This window comes from Lissotriton vulgaris, chromosome 1_1 (assembly GCF_964263255.1).
Source record: "Lissotriton vulgaris chromosome 1_1, aLisVul1.2, whole genome shotgun sequence".
In the NCBI taxonomy this organism is placed as follows: domain Eukaryota; kingdom Metazoa; phylum Chordata; class Amphibia; order Caudata; family Salamandridae; genus Lissotriton; species Lissotriton vulgaris.
Genome location: NC_141685.1, coordinates 1754176344 through 1754197181, shown reverse-complemented (window position 1 = coordinate 1754197181; position 20838 = coordinate 1754176344). Strand labels below are relative to the sequence as shown.

Sequence of the window (20838 nt, the reverse complement as noted above, 5' to 3'; positions counted from 1 at the left end):
GACTTTAAATTTGAGAAAATCTTGCCTCTAATGTGAAGGGTACACAACTGTATTTGGACATGCTGGACTGTTCACCTGTTCTGGGTTTTGTGTTTGGCAAACAAATGTTCAAGCGTCATCACAAGAATACTTAATCTAAATGTTATGACTTCACTGTAGGGTCCTACAATGGAGAGTTATGACACATATTTAACCATTTTGTTTATGGTAATCATTGCAAATTATTATTACTGGGCATAATGATGTGTGATTTTTCCAAATGACAGAATGCTTTACCCTAATTTGGAAAATTAACATGTGAACTTGGTAGTCTCTTGTTTTGATTAATACCACCAACATTAGCAACCGCAAACTGAGGTCCCTACCATTATGTCTGGAGGGAATCCTTGGGGTTGGGATCTCCAATCTTGACAAAGCAGCAGATTCACTTTTGCTGCTCACTTCAGAAGATGGATCCTGGATATTTTTAAAACCGTGCACAGTTAATTCTGTGAAGTTATAAGCTTAAATCTTGCTGTAGCTATATGGATGCATCGATAGGAGGTTGTTCGGAAGTGGTTGTTTGGAAGTCTGTTCCAGGGCCTCTTGTATGTGGCTCTTTGTTGATGAGTGGACAGTGTTTGAAATGGGAGCCTGTCCTATTCAAATTGGTTATGCTTCCTATGAACATTCATGGTTTGATATCATGGACACACGTGAGCCCTCTCCGCATACCACATAATGTATAGTTTCCGTGATGGATAGCAATCAGGGATATACTGTGGTGACAATTTGAAACACAGCACCACCGTCCTTGAATATTTCAAATTGCTTCCTTAAATAACATCTGTGACCCTATGTCCAAGGTCACTTTGACCTATGCTACACATTGTATGTGTGATAACATGTTGACCATTTGTATGAGCTGGCACTGTGGGTAATATTTAGGAGCATGGCCACACATGCTGGGGACATATAAGTAGATTTATTGTGGCCATGCAGAACTTTACTGCACATATGTAATTCTTGTGACATTTTAAACGTGTTTGCAAGATTCCTATCCTCCTGCAGAATTGAGATTCTCTTTGTTAGTAATGTAAGAGCATCTGATTTGGGATTGAGAACCAATCACAATTCTTCTGAAACAGGCTGTTAAAATCCAGAATTCTTTGCAGTGTTCATTATTTTATTTTGATACTCTTTTAGGGGAATTCATTGTATCTGAAAACACTAACTTTCTTGCAGCTGATTGGGGCACTAAGACAATTTTGGCATTTAATTGAACTGACCGTTTTGCATATGGTAATATTAAGACACTACAAAAATAAATTATTAAACTGTGCATGATTACATTGTAACAAATCTTGACTGCTAGGGTAAGAGCAGCATTAACTGAATGGATGGATCTCCTTTAGGTAAGCAAAAATGTATCTAAAGAAAAGGTTACTTGCTGGTATTACAATTTGATAATGTTAGAAAAATATGTGCTTAATTAAAACCGAGTTACATAAAGCTGAATTCAATATTGGGCAGTTAGATGAAAGGATTATATATTCAGAATCTTTCATTGACTTGACATATTGCTCTATTTCAGTGATGATCACGCGAAGTTCTTCTGTTTTCAAGTTCTGGAACATCAAATTAAATTCAAGTAAGTTCATTCAAACATTGATTTCGTCTCATAACGCTTCTATTTTAGAAAAGGTAGGAACTTCATAGAGATGACTCTTTCGATCTCCTATGTATGTGATATTAACCGACAGCACAGGTAAGAGGTTGATATGCCATCCAAGCAAATCTTTTAGAGCTGGTATTATTAAATATAGCAACATTTGGCAACCTTATTATAATTAGTAGAAGAATTTCTTAATAACTGATCAATAGTCCCTAATTGGCCGGAAAGGTGCCTGATCTCTTGCCTTACAATTTATAAGAAACTGCTTTGTCTGGCATTTGTCCCTAGCAAATAAAAATTATGAAGTGTGGGATGCTTAAATTATTCTCACCCACTAGTAAGTATTTAGCGCTGCATCCCAGTCCATTGTTATTTTGCCAACAATGCCACCTCAGATTACGCCTAATCCTATGCAAATCAACCTTGATCCTGCTCTACTAAGAACAGTCCAACATGAACGGCCAACTCCGATCCTCGCTGAACCGTGCCACAAGTAACCCAAGATCGGTTTCACCATAGTCGGGGCTTCAGTTGGGTGAAGCTTGGTTTGCGTGACACAGTGAGCACAAGACCCAGGTTTCGCTGGGCTGCATCCTAATCCATTGTTTTATGCCCTCCATGCCATCTCATATTAGACCTAGCTATATGCAAATCAGCTTAGACTTTGATTAAGTAGGACCAGTCCAGTCTGAACTTCCAAGTCAGGTCCTCCTTCAACGGAACACAAGCAACCCAATTCTGGTGTCACGCTACCTTCAGTTGGGTGCAGCTTGGTTCCAGTGGCACAGTGAGCATGGGAAAAATGTCTTGGCTTTCCCATCACACAGGGCTGCACTGAAGTAAATAAATAAAAAACGATGGGTGGAATGCTTGAATTAATCTCAGCCAATGATAAATACTCGGGCTGCATCCCAGTACGTTTTTTTGCCCACCATGCCACTTTAGTTTAGACCTAAACATATGTAAATCACCCTTGATCCTTCTCCAACAGGAGCAGTACTGTCCAGATTGCAAAGTCAGTTACTCCCTGAACTGGTCTTAGTTTGCTTGTTCTGTTGCAGAGAGGACGTTGCTAGGTATTTGGGACAGGACTATTCCTATTGGAGCAGGAACAAAGCTGATTGGCATATAGCTGTGTCTAATCTGAGGTGGCATTGTGAGCAAAATAATGATGGACTGAGATGTGGTCCTAGTAATTACCAGTGACCAAGATTAATTCAAGCATTCCACACATTGCTGTTTTGTTTAGAACATTTGTTGCTAGGGCCGACCACTTATTTATGCATGTTAACAATGCTTATGCAAGGTTTTGTGTGTGCTTGGAAATTGAATGGCGGCATTAAGGCGATTTTCCCCAAAATCAGTGTATTCCAGATTTTGGGACAAATGTGGTGATTGGTGCAACACACCAGACAAATCGATCTATTGCGAACAAAGTTTTCTCAAGTTTTGATGTTTGTTTTGTTCCTGGTCCAGCAAGGACTTGCTTTGGGCACTGTTAAGGGATACTTATCGGCTCTTTTGACCTTATTGCGGTTGCCAGATCAGCTATCTTTATTTAAGTGACCTATTGTGATGAGATTTTTTTTTAAAGTTTGCAGCATTTATTTTCTCTAAAACCCTTTGTGATCTTACATTGGGACTTGAACTTAGTCCTCACTTTTTTGATGTGTGCTTTTGAGCTGCTGCACAGTTGTCCATTGAGACCTCTGACGTTGTTTCTCATCACCATAATAGCGGCTAGACTTGTAAGCAAGTTGCAGTTTCTTCCTGTCAACCTATCAACCTATCTTATACAACGTTCTTTCTGGTTAATGGTTAAAGTGGTGTTTTTCACCTGAGCTTCCTTTCTGCCTAAAGTGGTCACTACTTTTCATGTTGGGTTTTCTTTGCTCCACCTCACCTCTCTAAGGGGAAAGAGAGACCATCATTTGGACTCTAAGAAAGCACTAAGCTTTTTTCTATTTGCGACATTTTTTTATTGATAAAATAATATACATGAATGTCATCATCATATAGAGCAAACATAAAAGCTTTTATATGTCGAGAGGTTTTACAGGGCTCTACGATTTTATATTGATCGCATCAAAGAGCATCGGGTTGACTATCATCTCTTTGTAGGGTTTTCCAGGGGAAAGAAGGGCCAGGCAGTACAAAAATGTACCATCTTTTGATAGAATGTTCGCTGTATAGAGATCTGCTATTTGCCGGCTAAAAAGTAGCCCCCTAGTAGGCTTATTGGCTCATTCCAGAAGAGCTAAAGCTGCTACCACTACAGTGGAACATGGAGTGCCGATCCTGGACATTTGTCATGCGGCCACATGGACGTTGGTACACACGTCCACAAAGTACTTCACCCTTGACAGTCAAGTCCGTTGAGATGGTCTTTTTGCCCACCCTGTCCTGCAGGACTTTTTGGTACAAATCCACCACCTGGAAGGTATAGCTATGGTATCTAGTAACAAGGTGAGGAATCTGCGATTATAAGTATCCATCAGAAGAACAAGTTGCGTATCTTCGGTAACTATCTTTCTGGTGGATACCCTGTCTAACTGCCGATTCCTCCCTGGCCCACCTGCCTCCCCATTCTATATGCTGGACTCTTTTCTTTCTAAAAAGGTCCCAATCTAGAGTTTTGCTTACTAGCAATGCCAGTCTGAGGGCGCAAACAGTCCAAGAAAGCAACAGACATCAGAATGCATGGATGCCCCTTACGGCTGCACTTGTCACTTCTGGAGCGGAACAAGACCATTGTGAAACCACAATGCCACTTGCTGCTTTAAAGTTTCTGGATCTAGGTGGTGCCTGGTGAATAATCACAAGGTGTGGAATCTGCAATTGGATAGAATATCCACCAGAAAGATCATTCCCAAAGTAACTCGTTCTTCAAAAGAACCAAGTCCAAGACTGTTGGAAGGTGTTTGTCATTTGGCTGAAGTGCCATTTAATCTTTCTTTTCCCTCTATGTAAATGAAGATTAGATAGACATTTTCTCCAAGGGCATTATTTCTTTAAAAAAAAACAGTGGACCAGTATCTACTACAGATCAAATTCTCTGCAACATGGCATCTTCAAGCTGTATGCCCTTAATGTATTCACTAGTTTTCGCCCGTATAACAAAATGTACATATTTGTTGACCCCAAAAAAGTTGCTGCCCAAATAAGCAGTGAGTATGCTTAACTCTGTGTCTGTATATGCTTGTAATCCCTCTGTTTGACGATGCCCTCGGTAGTGAGATGCACTTCTCAGAATAATCTCAACCATTGATTTATACATTGAACCTGAATTCACTACCTCTGTGGCTGCATTTTGCTTGGATACAGATTTTTTTTTCTTTAGTAGCCAGATATGATCACTAGACAGTGGTATCTACTTTGTCAGCAGAAAGAGTAAAATTGGCTTGTATGGATAGTAAGCAAAAGTAAGGGGTGTTTTGTGTAGCAGTTTGAGCACTTTAATACATTTAATACTGTGTTGTGATGGTATTGTGCTGATTTGGCTTGCTATTGAGGTTAACACCTTAGCTGCGTGTAAACATTTCTCCCCAGTGCTGCGCTGTCCATTAGAACTAGTGCTGAATGGACGTTCAATGGTCGTGCGCAGCACTGGGGAGGTAGCGCTGCTGACGACCATTGGCCGTCAGCAGCACTTAAGGAGTTATTGTATATTTTTTTGAGGAATTATTCCTGTTTGTTTAGCAGTGTTTTGCTCGATCTTGTACAGGAGGATAGTGATTAATTGAGCAGGGTTTCCTATTTTATAACTCATAACAATCTTATGATGTATATTAAGAAACCAGAGGTGTTGTAATCTAAAGAACTGTTGAAAGATAATTATTATATATAATCCTTTATAAAACATTAAAATAAGTGACATGAATGAATACTTCTGAAACCAAAATTATGACCATCATAGGCCTACCTGTTTCTCTCCAAGAGGCATCAAAGCACAGAGTCTCATGTCTTGAGTTTCCTGCTAGAGTGATTTCGGCAGAGTTGGGAGAACCCAAAAATTATTTCACATGAGAAATCAGTCGATTATTGTAAAAATAAGTTCATAAGAGGTATATAAGATAGTTTAAAATTGTCTTTCCAGGTTGTGTCCTGTGGAATACTGCATTTGTATATTTTACTTGCCTTTTTGGGTGACCGGCACAACTTACTTTACTATGCTTGCCTGACTGAAACATGTAACCCTTTCCTCACATAGCTCCCAGTCTCCATAACACCCTGCCAAGTAGCACATAGATAGCTTTACTGTTAGTCACATTTCTACTTCCTCTTTCAATTGAAGCCCCACTCACCCAATGCTATGAATTCTGCTCACCTCTCGTTGAATGTTAATGGAGGGGAGCTTTCTGCCTAGAACTACAGTTCCTTGTGTCATGGCTGGTGAACTTCTGCAGATACAGGAGAACCTTCCTATACACTACAATGTCAATTGGTGTAAGCTGTGCTGGGTTTTACTTGGAAATAGTATTTCATTGTTATGAGTGTCCGCAGGAGTAAGGTTAGAGGAGGACTCCTCGTACATGCCTCAGAAGGTATCACTGGGAAGTAAAGTTTACAGTTGTAAGGTGATGATGTGATCTGTAAAAGTGTTTGTATTGCAGGAATTTCTGAATTAAAGACATGCAAGCTCAACTTTTTTTTTTACAAACATTTCATTGCAAAGTTTCACTTACAATATAATCCATTAAGACAGGGCACAACTACCTAATCTAATTATCTAGTATAACTGAGTTAATTCATTCCGCCATAAAATACTGGTCCTTTTTGTTGGAACCCTGCTGCTGTTTTCATGCCACAGATGAATATTGAATATACTCAATCCATATAACTTTTACATTACTCACACTATTTTCCTCATATCTTTTCTAGCTTGTCTGGGCAACCTTTTTGTTGTGTACCACTCTTTCAAGCACCATTTACCTATGCATTCTGTAGGCAGGTTAAGGATTTTTCATTGTCGCGCAATGACTTGCTTTGATGTCAGTAATGTGATAAATACCAAAGTGTTACCTACTTTTTACATCTCGAACAACGATCCTCTCACTACAGGTTGGATTGCTTGGACTTCACCCTGATATTGGACTAGACTTGATCCTCTTCTGGATACTTCTGACTTCAGTTCCTTGCCTTTTGAATTTCCCATTTCCCAGATTTGATCCTAAAACTTACACAGTGGGTCCCATGCCAATAGCTGGCTCTTTCATCCTCTGAGCAGACTGCACACTGCCTCTGGACATGACAACAGGAGCCGCTCTTGTGCACTGACATAGCTTCCTCTTTCGCCACACCTTTTGTTGTGAATCCAAAGTTCTGCTTCTGATTGCAGCTCTTGCCATTTTTCACTCTAAAAATATTTTCCAAGAATGCATATGAGATGTCTTCCCAGAAAGCTTGGGTGTCAATTTGGGTGTCAATTTGTACTGTGACTGCTCGAAGCACATATCTGTCATGGATCCGCTCAAAGTTTGCCTTTGGTGTCTCAGAAGTAAGTGTGACTTGAAGTCATGCGCCAAATTCTCCCTAATGCACCTAAAGGTCATCAAGGAATGTAAAGCTAAACTCACATTGATGAGCATAAGAAGAGGGGCTGATCCTGAGGTCACTACTGTTGCCGGCCCAGTTTGCTATCATCTGGGAAGTCTAAGATGAGGTCAAAAGAAAGGTTGAGCTATAAGCAGAAGATGTCCATGCAGAGTGTATTTCCTTGCCGCTGTTCCTCTTCTGTGAGAAGTTGTACGCTCGGGGCTCTGGTCTCGAGCCAATGTGACCTGAGTTTTTTGGTCTTTCTTCGACTCTGGTGCAAATTGAATCCTTCAAAAGACCATGCTGCTGTTGAGATGCAGTCAAGATGGTTCTGGGTCACTCTAATGTGCATTTGGCCCACGTTTCCTCTAAACCCTATGGTTGAAATCTGTAGGGAAGTGCCTCTTTTTTTACATGAGCACTCCCACTTTTTGCCTGTTAATTGGTGCAATGTTGACTGAAGTGCACTGGTATTATGCTAACCAGGACCACAGTGCCAGTGCTCTTTCGCTAAAGCAAGGTAACTGTTCAATTATACCCCAATTGGCAAGACCTTTAGCACCTCTGTGAGTCCATTGTAAATGGTAACTCTGGTACCTAAGGAACGTGTACTAAAGAGAGTCTCTAAGGGCTGCAGCAAATATTGCGCCACCTTAAGGGACCCACCACCAAACCCAAGCAGACTGCCATTGCAGGCTGCGTGAAATGGTGCAAACAAATGTAAAAACAGAACATGACACACACTCTGTGTGCCATGCCCATATACACTTCATGCAATATATGTAAGTCACCCCATATAGCAGGCAGTATATTCCTAAGGGTGTATCATATTACATGTGAGGGCATATCTGCATGAGCAGATACACCCTTGTGCTGTCTAGTTCAATTACTAGATCACAAGTGAACAGGGAAACCTTCTTAAGTATTTGTACTTGTCATTACAAGTTCCCCAGCAACATGACTGCTTTTCTGAAACCCATGGTGTCTGTTATCCAACACCTTGTCTTATTCAATCCATGCTGATGCCAGCAATGGATGTATTAAAGCATGCACCCCGGGAGCACCTTTGAGGTGCCCCCTGAAAACCTTCCAGCCTCTTAGTGTGCTGGCTGACTGTTCTCATCCAGCCTGGCACCAAAGAGATGTTTCTGACCCCCCTGCAGGTGAGCGCTCAAGCTCTGAGGTGCAAAACAATGCCGGCTCCGGAGGAAGGTGTTCACGCCTCCTCCAGCGTATGCCTAGTAATTTAGCATATCAAGGCCAGGAGCTTCAAAGCCCCTGCCGCCTTTGATATGCAACCCTGATTTTCCCCCTGACCTGGGAAATGCCACCCTCTGCCCTTAGGCCCATGTGGCACCAGGAAAGGTGGTAAATTAGCTATGCAAGTAGGCGTGTTGCACCACAAGGCTACTTACACCAATAAGGTTGGCTGCCTGATGTGTTCCAGGAAGGAAGGATTCCACCATCTTGATTTTGGTGGAATTGGGAACTCTGGGACAGGGTTTACCCACTCCCCACAGGAAGTAGTCATATAGAGGGTGTAGTGACCCCAAGGGTAAGTAGCCCACTGGCTATGAACCTTCACCCTACTTAATGCCCTAAATTCAGCATTTAGGTGGCCCCTTGACACTAGGGACTCCGATTCGACTGACTCCAGAAGGAGGACAACGAAGAGCTGAAGAACATGAGAACAGAGGACTAGCTGTGGACTTTGACGCCAAACCCTGCCTGTCTAATCCTGTACTGAAAATCACAAAGAACTTACTCGTCCTGCAGCTATGCATCCTCTAAAAGCCTCAGAAGGCTGCCAGCGCATTGTCCACGAGCCAGCAACTCCCTTGAAGTGGAGGACCCACTTCCCTGCAGGCAGTGACTGCGATGTTCGGTGCACCAATCTGCTGACCACCAGGTCCAATGACACAGCAGCCACCCAGGAAGAGGACCCCATACTCCAGGAAGTCAGATCTGTCTCCCCTCCAAGTTCTGAGTCGCCAGGACCTTCCCAACACCAATACCTGAGTTACTGGAACCTGTTGCAAGCACCATGGCATGTTTGTGTTCAGTCCGAACACCACCACTGCCAAAACCAACCTGCACGTCGAGGGGCTTCACCTGAGACCATCTCCACGGCAGAAGTTGCCTTGCTGATTTTCTACTTCCTCCTCTGCAGGTGCACTGTGAACTGTTGGAACCTCAAACTCAATGACCCACTGGGCAAAACGCCTATGCACCTGAGCCGCCCAGTTCAAATCTATTGATACCAATGGTTTCTCTGTGACCCTGAAACCCCTAAGAGTGGAACCTCCCTTTGGGTTCTGCCAGACTGGTCTCCCAGTCCTACCTTGCAGCCTCTTTCCTACAGGTACATTTCTCATTGACTACAGTGCTTCGCATCTGAGGCTACCACCGCTGAAAGGCCCTCTGCACCCGGACACCCCAGGGCAGGTAAAACTGAACTATTTGTGCTTTCTTGGATCTTGGCCCCTACTCACCTTAAGTTCAGTAGATAAGTTCTGTAAGTCATTTGCAGTGACCCTATACAGTGAATGTTTCTCCTAAAGGATAACATTACCGCGTTCGAGTCTCAAGCCTCAAATCTGACAGCTGTCAGTTTCTACTGTTTATACTATAAAATTTGATAACGTCTAAAGTACTTATCAGATTATGAAGTTATTGGTGTTGAAAAAATCTATAAAAATGTTATTTTTCTAAATTGGTCCTGAGTTTCTTCTTGAGCGTGTCTCATTTATTGACTGTGTACAACAAATGCTTATTATAAACCCAAACTGCTATCCCACACTACCACAAAAGAGGTAATGTTTGATTATTCATTTAAGCCATGTACGCTAATAAGAGTCATCTGAATCCTACAGTCTGGTCCCTCCACAGCAGTGTCTTACCCCTTCCTGCCTGCACCTTGTCACCTCTGCCGCAAGCTGTGTCACTTGTGCCCAGTTCTGGGTCAGTTCTAGACTCCACATTTGTTCGAATGTCAGATTCGGAGTTGACTTCATCCCAATCCGTCATATGTTCCAAATTAAAATAAAAGAAAGCTCAACCTGTGGTTTTTATGATTTCATTCTTGCTTTCCTGCTTAAAGAGCGATATTACCAAAGGTAGTAGGCCTTGATTGGCTCCGGCACTGGTCCAAGGGCCTGACCTAGTATCTTATATCGATGATGATGAGGAGGAGGATGATGGGGCGGTGGATCAGCTTATTCCCCCCTCGCTACACTGATAAATTCCTCTATTTGGATTTATTGAAAGATAGTAGCTTAACACTTCTCCTGAAACTGACCTTTATTCACCCTGGAGACCCCACACTGAGAAGAGTGGTGTACATAGTGCCTTGGATTAACAGTTGCCATCTATGTGGAGTGAGACTAATTTATTAACTGAAGTTCTCTAACTTGACCATCTTCCACGGAACCCTTGCTGCCATTTAATGACCTCTCACTGACTGTTTTTCTCCATGGGTCACTCCTTGTTCTGGTCTCATGGTGAGCAGCCAGATTGCATAGCACCATCGGCCTTCTCATGGTGCCCACACATTCTCAGCACCTGAATCTGGAAAGCGTTTGTTACCGGCTTCCACCAGCAAGTTCGTTCTGAACGCCATTCTCATGGCTCCTCCAGATATAAAGTCCAAATGAATAGATTCTTTAGGTAAATGTGTTTTGTCTGCCAGGCTAGATCTTAAGTTTAAGTCTTTCAATACAGTGTGCCTCTTGAGTCAATATCCTCTCCTATTTTGTGACCTAATGAGTCAGATTTGCCTGCCCTTCATGAGGATTTCAGAAATTCCTTTGCAAAGACAGTGCACAGCAGATACAATTCTGCCAGATATGTACTTTAGGCTGGTTCAAACACCACATATTGTCTCTTATAACTTAGGCACAAGGGTGGGCTTTCACCACCACAACTGGATGCACGCCACCGGCTATCCTGGTGATGTCCAAGCTTCCTTAATAGATATGCAATTCGATGGAGCCAGGCGCTTTGGTGAAAAGGTGGAGTCGGCACTAGAGTGCTTTAAAGACTGCAGGGCTATGGCACACTCTGGGTCTGCTTTCAACTGCTTGTCAATTCCACTAGCAGTACCAGAAGTTCTGGGGCTATTAAATTGGCCTTACCTGTCTGACAAAGGCAGGCCTTCCGGACTGTCCAGCTTTTTCATGACCTCAAAGGACAGAGTGGTGGCAGAGGCTGTAACCATCAGTAAACTTAGCATTCTTCTACCTCTTCCTTGCAGCACCAACCATATATCTGCTTTGGTTCCCACTCCATTGATCATTTGCGGCTGGTAATGGGCAGAATTTTAGTCTGCATTTTGGTCTGGCCTGTTGGTGTCTGGTTGCTTTGGGCCAGTTAGTCCTTCATGGTTGTTGAAGTTGGTTACATCCTTCCCTTCGTGTATGTTCCAACAGTTGCTACTCAAATATCGGTGGTCCATGCAGCCATCCTCTCAAGGGAAGGTCAGTTCCTGGTTGCCAAAGATGCGATGGAGGGGGTGCCCGAGGCGGAGAGGGGCGCCCGAGGCAGAGAGGGGCACAGGATGGATGTTACTCCTATTAGAAGGACAAGGGGGGGTGGGGTTGAGGCCTATCTTGAATGTTAGACTTCCGAACACCTTCCTAAAGTAAGACAAATTCAGACTGCTGATACAGGCCTAGGTTCTGTCGGCCTTGGATTTTGGAGACTGGATGTGTTCTTAAATATGGAAATCCTGCTGTCCCATAGGCTTTCCCTCTGGTTTATGGACAAGACGGATAATAATCAAATCATCCTGCCCTTTGGCCATACCACATCCCCCGGGTGTTTATAAAGGTGATGTCCGTAATTGTGCCCCATCTTCACAGGTCAGGGATACATGTTTTTCAATATTCCTCAACAACTGGCTTCTGAAGGCAACAGTACTACAGCTAGTCTAAGACCAACAACAATTGCATTACTGTCCACACTGGGTTTCTTTATCAACAAACTGAAAACCCACCTTGGACCGTGCAGCACATTCCCTTCATTGAGGCTATCTTGAATTTGATGGCTATGAATGCCTTTCCACCTACCCAGTGAGTCTTGGCTATACAGGCTATGATTGCAATATTTCTGGCGCACACCCTTGTTCCAGCAGCATGTGTTCTGAGCCTTCTTGGCCTCTTGCATCCTGCTAGTGCATGTGGGCTCTGCTGTGGAACCTTCAGCTACAGTTGGCCCAGCACTCGGAATGTCTGTCAGATAAAGGAGCAAAGAGCTTCACTGGTGAATAATGGATGCAATTCTGATGTGCGGTAGACCATTCGCCTTACACTATCCAGAACTCACAGTTGTGATGGATTTGTAAGCCCTTGGCTGAAGGGGCACCTGGATAACATTCAGATAAGAGGACTCTGATCTCTGATGGAGCAGCAGAATCCTATCATCGTCAGGAGCTTATGACTTCTTGCTGGAACTCAAGGCCTTTCTGCCTTCCATCAGGGCAGATCTATCCAGTTCATGACAATCGATGTCTGATCTTTTGTGCCTAAGCGTTTTCTTTTTATGTTTCCTAGTGAATGCCTTCTGCCTTTGGTGGGACACTGGCCTCCTTTTCCACCACTACTGCATATCCCTAAAGTTCTGAGGAAGGTCCAGAAGGACTGAGCACAGAGCTTCGTGATAGTCTGGTACCGGTCCCGGAGAGTCTTGTACTCTGACCTACTGAATCTGAGCATATGCCCTCCACTTTGGCTCCTTCTTTGGTGGGAGCTGTTGTCTCAGCAGTAGGATAAGGTCCTACACCTCCAAGCATAAAGTTTAAGCGGAGCCAGTTGATGGTTTTAATTTTCTGTCGTAGATCCCATGTGATCCTGGTTGCTAGCTGCCCATCCACCAGTCTGTCTATGCTGACCATTGGGCTAAATGTGTGGCCTGAACTGAGAGTTGACAGGTCAGCCCTCTTCATGACAAATTTTCTGAAGTCTGGTTTGTTTTGTCTTTGCTCGAAGATTAGCCTTTCTGGGACAGTGTCAAAGGTTACTTTCTGTGCTTTCTACATTTACTGGATCAGCCCTCCTTATTCTTTAAAAAAATGTATTTAAATTAATTTAAATTTTGTTAACAAAGAATTCAGACACCATGACCAATGTTTTTCACATCAATAAATATCCACTTTGTGTCTTGTATCTATATCGACTTATTGATAATGATGGTATCTATTCATCAATTGGTTTCACTGTTCACTGTGTCAATGAGGATTTTTTTAGGAAACAGTGCCCAGAAGAAACAAGCCCAGAGGGAGCCAAATGTCCTTCCGTCATAACGTAAAGGGAATTTACATCCATTGTTTCATTACAATAGTTCAAGTCTTCAATCCAGTTTTTTTTGTTAGGAGGGGTTCCACGTCCCCAATGTATTGTGACTTGTCTCTCCAGCTCTCCTTATTCAAATCACATGTTGTGATGCAGTTTTAAAAGCACTTTTTTATATCCTGTTGCCTTAGCCTTTTTATGACACAGTGGGACCTTAATTTTGCTCTCAATTTTATATGTGCACACTCTTTGAGCCCATTCATAGTTATTCCCTGAAGGTATTGACTCTTAAAATAGGCTTCCTTATTGCAATTATATCTGCATGTCATGGTGGTGACCTGCAGGTGTATTCTATGCAACAACCTTATACCTCCTTCTTTCCTGGCAAATTGGTGGTTGTGCACAGGGCAGCCTTGGTTGTAAAGCTGGTGTCACACTCAGTGTGGGACAGTCCAATATGCTCCCCCCATTTTTATGTCTGCTGCATCTCTCTAAAGAGGAGGCGATAGTAAATTGTCTGGATCCTTAGCAGGCTCTTGGTTTAGATACTGCTTGCATGAGGAGCATCATATGGACGATCAACTCTTTGCTGGACTGCCAGACTGAAGTAAGGGCAAGCCTTCCAAAAACTAACCTTATCACTGTGGATTGTCTTCTGTATTAAGCTATCCTATGCCTATGTTTGTAACATCTTCATCACGTTTTGATGCAACTGTTTTGGTATTCCTTGAGAAGTTGAGGAATTTGTAGTAAGAAGTATGTTTCAGAAGAAACCAAATGTGAATTTGACTGTTTATGGCTTACTATGTGATAAAATCTGATAAGACGCACTCTAGACTACCTTAGGACTCTTTTGGAAGGGTTGGCTGGATCCCCTTGAAGATGCAGACTGGCGAGACACACTGATGGCAAATAGGGTTATTACAATTTTCTCAGACTGCGTCTGATTCAGACCTATTATTTTTACTATGCCTATCTCCTCTCTGAACCTCCTTGCCCGCCTTACGCCTGTGCCCCTTCCAATTTCTTGCGCATAGTTGTGCCCCAGGACCCAAGAATTCTGGACTGCCATGACGGGGGAATAACTGGTGTGTTGTGACGTGAGGTAGACCTTTCACCTTTGATGCGCTTGTAAGGGGTCATGGAGGGCTCTGGGGACTCAAGTGCGGACTAGGCATTTTTAGGAACTGCTCTTATGGTGGGCAAACAAGACTTCACCGCCCGCTTTAAAAATCCTGCCCCTCCAACCCTATCACAGTGGAGACGGAGGGTGGACTGGTGTGTGCAACAGTAGCGATCAATGTACAAAGCACAAGATTGGCCCTCGAAACATGGTCGGGTATGGGGGAAGTGGCTGGGACAGTTGGCCTCAGACTGCACTCAATTGTAGTTCCACCACTGTCTGTCTGCCGGACGATGATACTATCTTATCCACTTGTCCTGTTAACTACTATAACTACTGTTGTTGTGGTATCTGAGTGTCCTGCTGTGCATATTGTGAACAAATTTAAAGTTCAGCAGTTTTTTCATTTATCCTGCTGATGAAGTGTAGATGAGTGATGAATCGGTAGCTAACAGTGTAGTTAGGGTCTAGGTTGTATTTCTTCATGCGTGTGTAGGTTGCCTGTCTTTTGAACTTAAGGGGACATGTCTTAAGTAAGAGTGGCATTGAGTAGGGGTGAGAGAGTTTCTTCATTGAGGGCTTTGATGAAGGATGAGCGTAAGATATTCTCTTTATAGATGTTGGCTTTTGAGAGAATTGAAGAGGTCACTGAAAGACAGAGATTAAAGGTTGACCTTTGTGCTATGCAGCTGAGAAAGCTGTTGGATCGTCTTGAGGAGGATTTGAAACATATGCTCCCCTTGCACAGGGGAGAGTTGTATGTTTTTTTCTGTATCCGTTTCAAGCTGCTCTGGTTCATTACTCTGTTGGAATAATTTGACCAGCATTTACATTTCTATGTTGATAAATGACATTTGTGCACAGGACTGCCTGTTCTCACACAGATTATCCTACTTAGTAATACCTGTAAGTGTTGCTTGTCTCAGACCTCCTTCAGTTTGGCCACTTTCAAGGTTTTCTGGACCATATTTTACCTAGTTTTACTACCATTTTGTGTGCCTCAAATTCCCCCCACTGAAATGGTTCCAATTATTTGTAGGAATAGCCTGGATGAATTACTCTAGCTCTCCACTCTATTCCTCAGTACTTGAATCCTTCCACAGATCATTCTGTTGTGCAAATACTGTCTTTGTCTCACCCAGAGATTAATTCTCTGACTAGAACTAGCTTGCACATCTGTTTTTGTGAGCTGTGGTAGAAATGTGTGCTCCATACCAAGGCCAATTGAATCAGTTTGGTTTCTGCTCTCACCAATTAGTGTGATTTCTGTATAGGCTTCTACTTTGGGATTCATATAGATAATAAATTATTGTCTAACAGTACGGTGGCAACAAGATCTGCAAAACCTAGAAAATAAAGACCAGTGATACATATAGTGCATTATTAAGTGCTTTCACATGTCTACCATATCTCCTTAGAAATATTACAGGTAACTAGGATCCAAAAAATGAGATCACTGATTGCGCCTATGCTTTATTTAACACATTCAAAATATTATAAATCATAAAGTCATACTTTAGGTTAACTAATAGTGTCCTTTTAGTGAGCATTGTCGAGTCCATGAGTATAGAAACCCAAATCTCCTTTTGTATTTGCAATTGATCATTCAATTGATAAATCACACTTAATGTGATGCTGTTGTTGTCATGGCCTCTTTCCATTCTTTTGATTTTGGGGGTACATCCATTGTCATCCAGTCTCTCAGAATGCAGAGTGCAGCTATTGCTACAACAAAGTTTATTCTTACTTTTGTATAATTGTTCAGCCCATCAGTGTCTTCCGTATCTTGAAGTAATAATAAATAATAATAATAAAAGCAGCTTATATAGCGCCTGGTTACACTAAGAAACAGTGTGTCCCCGCGCTGTATGAACAAAGGGACTGAGTCGCAACCGGGAGAAGAAGGAAACTCATAATTTCGGGAATAGATAGGTTTTTAGTTTTTGACGGAAGCTCTTCTCAGATGGCTCCATCCTGAGCTCAATGGGTAGAGAGTTCCATTGTTTACTGGCCAGGTATTTGAAGGACCGACCTCCCATATGCACCCGGTGAATTCTGGGCACTTGAAAAAGCATACAGCCTAAGGATCTTAAATGACGTTTGGGTTGATACTTGGTCAGTAATTTTTGGAGATATATTGGTCCTTTATTTATTTATTTATTTGCGTGTTTGTATCGCGCTAGGATCACGTCCCGAAGGAGTATCTCCGCGCCTTTGGCAGCCTTATTGCAAATAAACAGTACTGGCAGTGTAACATATTAATTTTGAAATAAAAAGGTTTTTAGCTGTCTCCTAAAGGGGAAGTGCTCCTTACAGAGTCTCAAGGAAAGTGGGAGGGTATTCCACAGCATTGGACCAGCAATGGAAAGTGCTCTATCGCCTTGTCTTGCCTTTTTTGCTCTAGGTACCCGCAGCAGAGCCTGTTCGCTAGATCTCAGGGATCGCGAGGGTATATAGACAGAGAATTTATTAGACGGGTACATGGGGCCTTTCTTCTGAAGACACTTGTGTATGATACAACAGGCCTTGAACTTCACCCTCTGTTTGATGGAAAGCCAATGCAAAGTGGTCAAAAGGGGTTTGGAGGGGATGCGGGGGGGCCGGTTTAGAACAAGGCGAGCCGCAGTGTTTTGAACTACCTGCAATCTAGAGATGACTCCCTCGTTAGCTGAAAGAAGTAACCCATTGCAGTAGTCAAAGCGACTCAACACTAAGGCCTGTACTAAGGTTTTCCTGGTCGAGTCAGGAAGCAGAGGGAATACTTTCCACAACATCCCAATGATGTGGAAACAGGACCCCACCACTTGATTGGCATGTTGCTTGAGAGAAAGTTCCTGGTCCAGACGAACACCGAGATTCTTAACCACCTGCTTGGGCTCAGGGACTGGGCCAAGATCTTGCGGCCACCAGTCGGGGGTCCACAGGAGTTTGTCCTTTCTCTTGGGTAATACGGTGAGTCAGGCACATTGTTTTGAATACAGTGCGCTCCCGTATGGGCAGCCAGTGGAGGGTAGCTAAAGCACGTTTCCCTGAGGATTTTCTAGACAAGTTAAGTGCCAGTCTAGCAGCTGCGTTCTGCACGCATTGCAGACGTTGAAGACCTTTTTTGCTCAGGCCCATGTTAAGTGAGTTACTGTAGTCAAGATGGGGAGTTACAAGGGTGTGGATCAAAGATTTCCTACTAGTTGCAGGAAGGGAGTCCAGAGTCTTACGTAGAGTCTTAAGAATGCCGTAGCATTTGCCTGCAATCCCTTTAGTGTGGTGTTCGAAGGACCGAGTCGAGTCCAATCTGACCCCTAAATTTTTCACCTGCTCTGAGGGCTTTGGAATGGCGCCGAGTTCTAATGGCCACCATGCAGACGACCAGATGGACGGAGTCTTCCCCAACACGAGAAGCTCTGTTTTATTCGCATTGAGGCACAGACAGTTGGTATTCATCCATCTAGCTAGGTCACTAAGACACGCCGAAAAGCTAGCCGAGGCTTCCTCGGGAGGTCGAGAGAGTGTCACTATCAGCTGAGTGTCATCCGCGTATGACACTATCTCGACCCCGTACGCCTCGACTATCTTGGCCAGGGGTGCCATATAAAGATTGAATAGTGTAGGGCTCAGAATTGAGCCCTGCGGTACCCCGTGCCTGAGTGATCGTATTTCTGATTTGAAAGGTGGGCAATGGACTTGGAATTGTCTATTTGCCAAGAAGGCGCGCATCCATTTGTGAGGCCAGCCCTCAATTCCCACCTCGCTAAGACGTGAGAGTAGTAGGGGGTGTGAGACAGTATCAAATGCTGCGCTCCGATCTAATAAGAGGAGCGCAGCTGTCATCCCCTCATCTACTCTACCTCTTACTAGCTCGGTGGAAAGAAGAAGAGCTGATTCAGTAGAATGATACGCTCTGAACCCTGACTGCGAGGGGTGGAGATAATGACCCTCTTCTAAGTGTTTTATTAGCTGGGCATTAACTATCTTTTCCACCACCTTGGCGCAAAAGGGCAGGAGCGATATAGGACGATAGTTGTCCAGCTGAGTTATACTAAGATTGGCCTTTTTCTTAACAGGAATAACCTGCGCTGTTTTCCAGTCTTGTGGTATCTGGCTCGTCTGAAAAGATATTTTAGCCATATGGCTTATATGATTTACAAGAAGTTCGGCCTGATTGTTAAAGATCTTGGAGTGAGATACGTCTTTAGGGGAGCCCGATTGAGTTGCTGAGAATCATTCATAGTATTCAGAGTTATCTGGCACTGTAAAATGGTTGATGTGGCAGATATTTGTCAGCTCAGCAATAGTGGCCTGGTCTGTAGATACACCATCCGTGACCTCAGGAAAGGTTTTGTAGATTTTCTCAACTTTTTGTACAAAGAAGTCCGCAATTGCTTCACAAGTTGTTATAGAGTGCATATCTGGGGCTATAGTCCTCTCAGATGGTAGTGCTAGTTCCAATGCCTAGGTTATAACTTAGTCACTGGACTCCGTCAGCTGGCGCTAGCTAGAGTTGCAATAGGCATTCTCTTTTGAACAAAACCTAAAGGAACTAGTATTCCTTCAAGACTGAATTTCCCAGCATGGACCGAACACCTGATTAGACATTTCTGTTCAGGGCGCTCGCACTTGTGGCGCCCTCCAAGTACTTGCTGACTTGTATGCCTTTCCTGTAGTTACCCTGATGTTTGAAGACATATGGTGTGCTGAAGTACATGGGGATGTTGATGTGTCATGTATACTAACGTTTGCTTTGAACACTAGATCAGTGATGTAAATTAATAGCTCCTTAGCTGAACAGGAAACATCTAGATATATGTTGTTAAATGCAAACATCTGATTCATGCTGTTGTGCATAACCTGTTGTCAAAGTATATCAAATTAATTATGGGGAGATGTTGGTGACAACTAATCCTTGCTTACTTTCATTGTATTATTGTGTAAAGGTCTTAACTGTATTGATCACATTTGTGTTGACAAAATGTTGTGGGTGCACTCACTGCCCCAGGTCTTGGCTTCTCTCCAACCTTTACTTATCCTTATAATGATGTGCAAGTAATCTGATATACACCTTATAATAAATTCTTTGTCACTCACAGTATGGGCATCAGTTGGCACGAGAAAGGAATATATTTAGTGATTAATATGCTACAGGTAAGCGAGTGGGTGCTCCATCCTGCGGTATTGGTCTCTGAAGGTTTTTTTTATTTAATTCCATTGCTTCCCCAAAATTGGTTGACGCATTAGTCCTTCCTATAACTCTATTTAAGGCTGTATTACTTTCCCTTTACTGTTGAAAGTAATAGCTTTGTGTATATCACAGGAATCTCTGTATTAAGGGAAGGGCTTTGTCTTTATAGCTTGACACATCATGGATGTCACCACATAAATTGAATTAATCATTTGTGTTGATCCACACATTAATATGTATATTCCTGTAAGCTGACTCTGATCCATAAAAGTCAAAGGAGCTTTATTAAAAATATCTGTCTTTCAGTTTACTGCTTTTGGCTGCTTTCTTTGTTTTCATTTAAAACATATATACCAGAGCAAATGTTTTAATTGCTATGCTGTTTTCTTTCAGATATTCTGAACTGACTGAAAACCAACAGCAACTAATTAGGGAAACGCTAATCACTTGGCTTCAAGCTCAGGTATGTTTTTCTACAAAATAATGTGAGCGTTTAAAATGTTTAAAGGATGAAACCCCTCCTAACTTTGTTTATTAACCCTGTTAATGGATTTGTCATTTGACTGGCCCTCTGCCACATTATGCCTTTGAAAAATTAGTGTCAGGAATTATTGTGCAAAAACAACAATTGATGGACAGAATGCAGAACAATGTCATACATTCACCCCAGTACAGAGAACTGGGCCTAAATCCATCGTTTTTTTGCGCTCCACACCACCCCAGTTCAGACATGGCCATATGCAAATCAGCCTTGACCCTGTGCCTCATGGGAGCAGTCCAACCTGAACTACCAAGCCATGTCTTTTCTGGACCGGAATCAAGCATCCTAGGACCGGTTTCTGGCTATCAGCCATCTTCAGCCAGGATAGCTTGACTCCAGTGGTTTGGAGAGCATGGGACTCACGTCTGAGCATACCCATCCCACTCTCATGAAACCAGGAGAGCTGCCAGTGCTTTGAAAATTGCCAAAGGAACTCCCTTGGAGTAGAGGAGCTACTCCTCTGCAGCCGCAGGCACCAAAGAAACAAGACCCCAGTTCACAGACCTTCAGCTCACTGAGACTACT

General features: G+C 43.0%; 1 protein-coding gene across 1 annotated transcript in view; it reads left to right on the top strand.

Annotated features, from left to right (window-relative positions):
• XPOT (exportin for tRNA) overlaps positions 1-20838 on the top strand; it is a 566463-nt gene that overhangs the window by 94515 nt on the left and 451110 nt on the right. Inside the window, exons 4-5 of the mRNA XM_086919056.1 lie at positions 1574-1630; positions 20166-20235. Coding sequence (XP_086775182.1) covers positions 1574-1630; positions 20166-20235 — 127 coding nt within the window. The remainder of the gene's footprint in view (positions 1-1573; positions 1631-20165; positions 20236-20838) is intronic.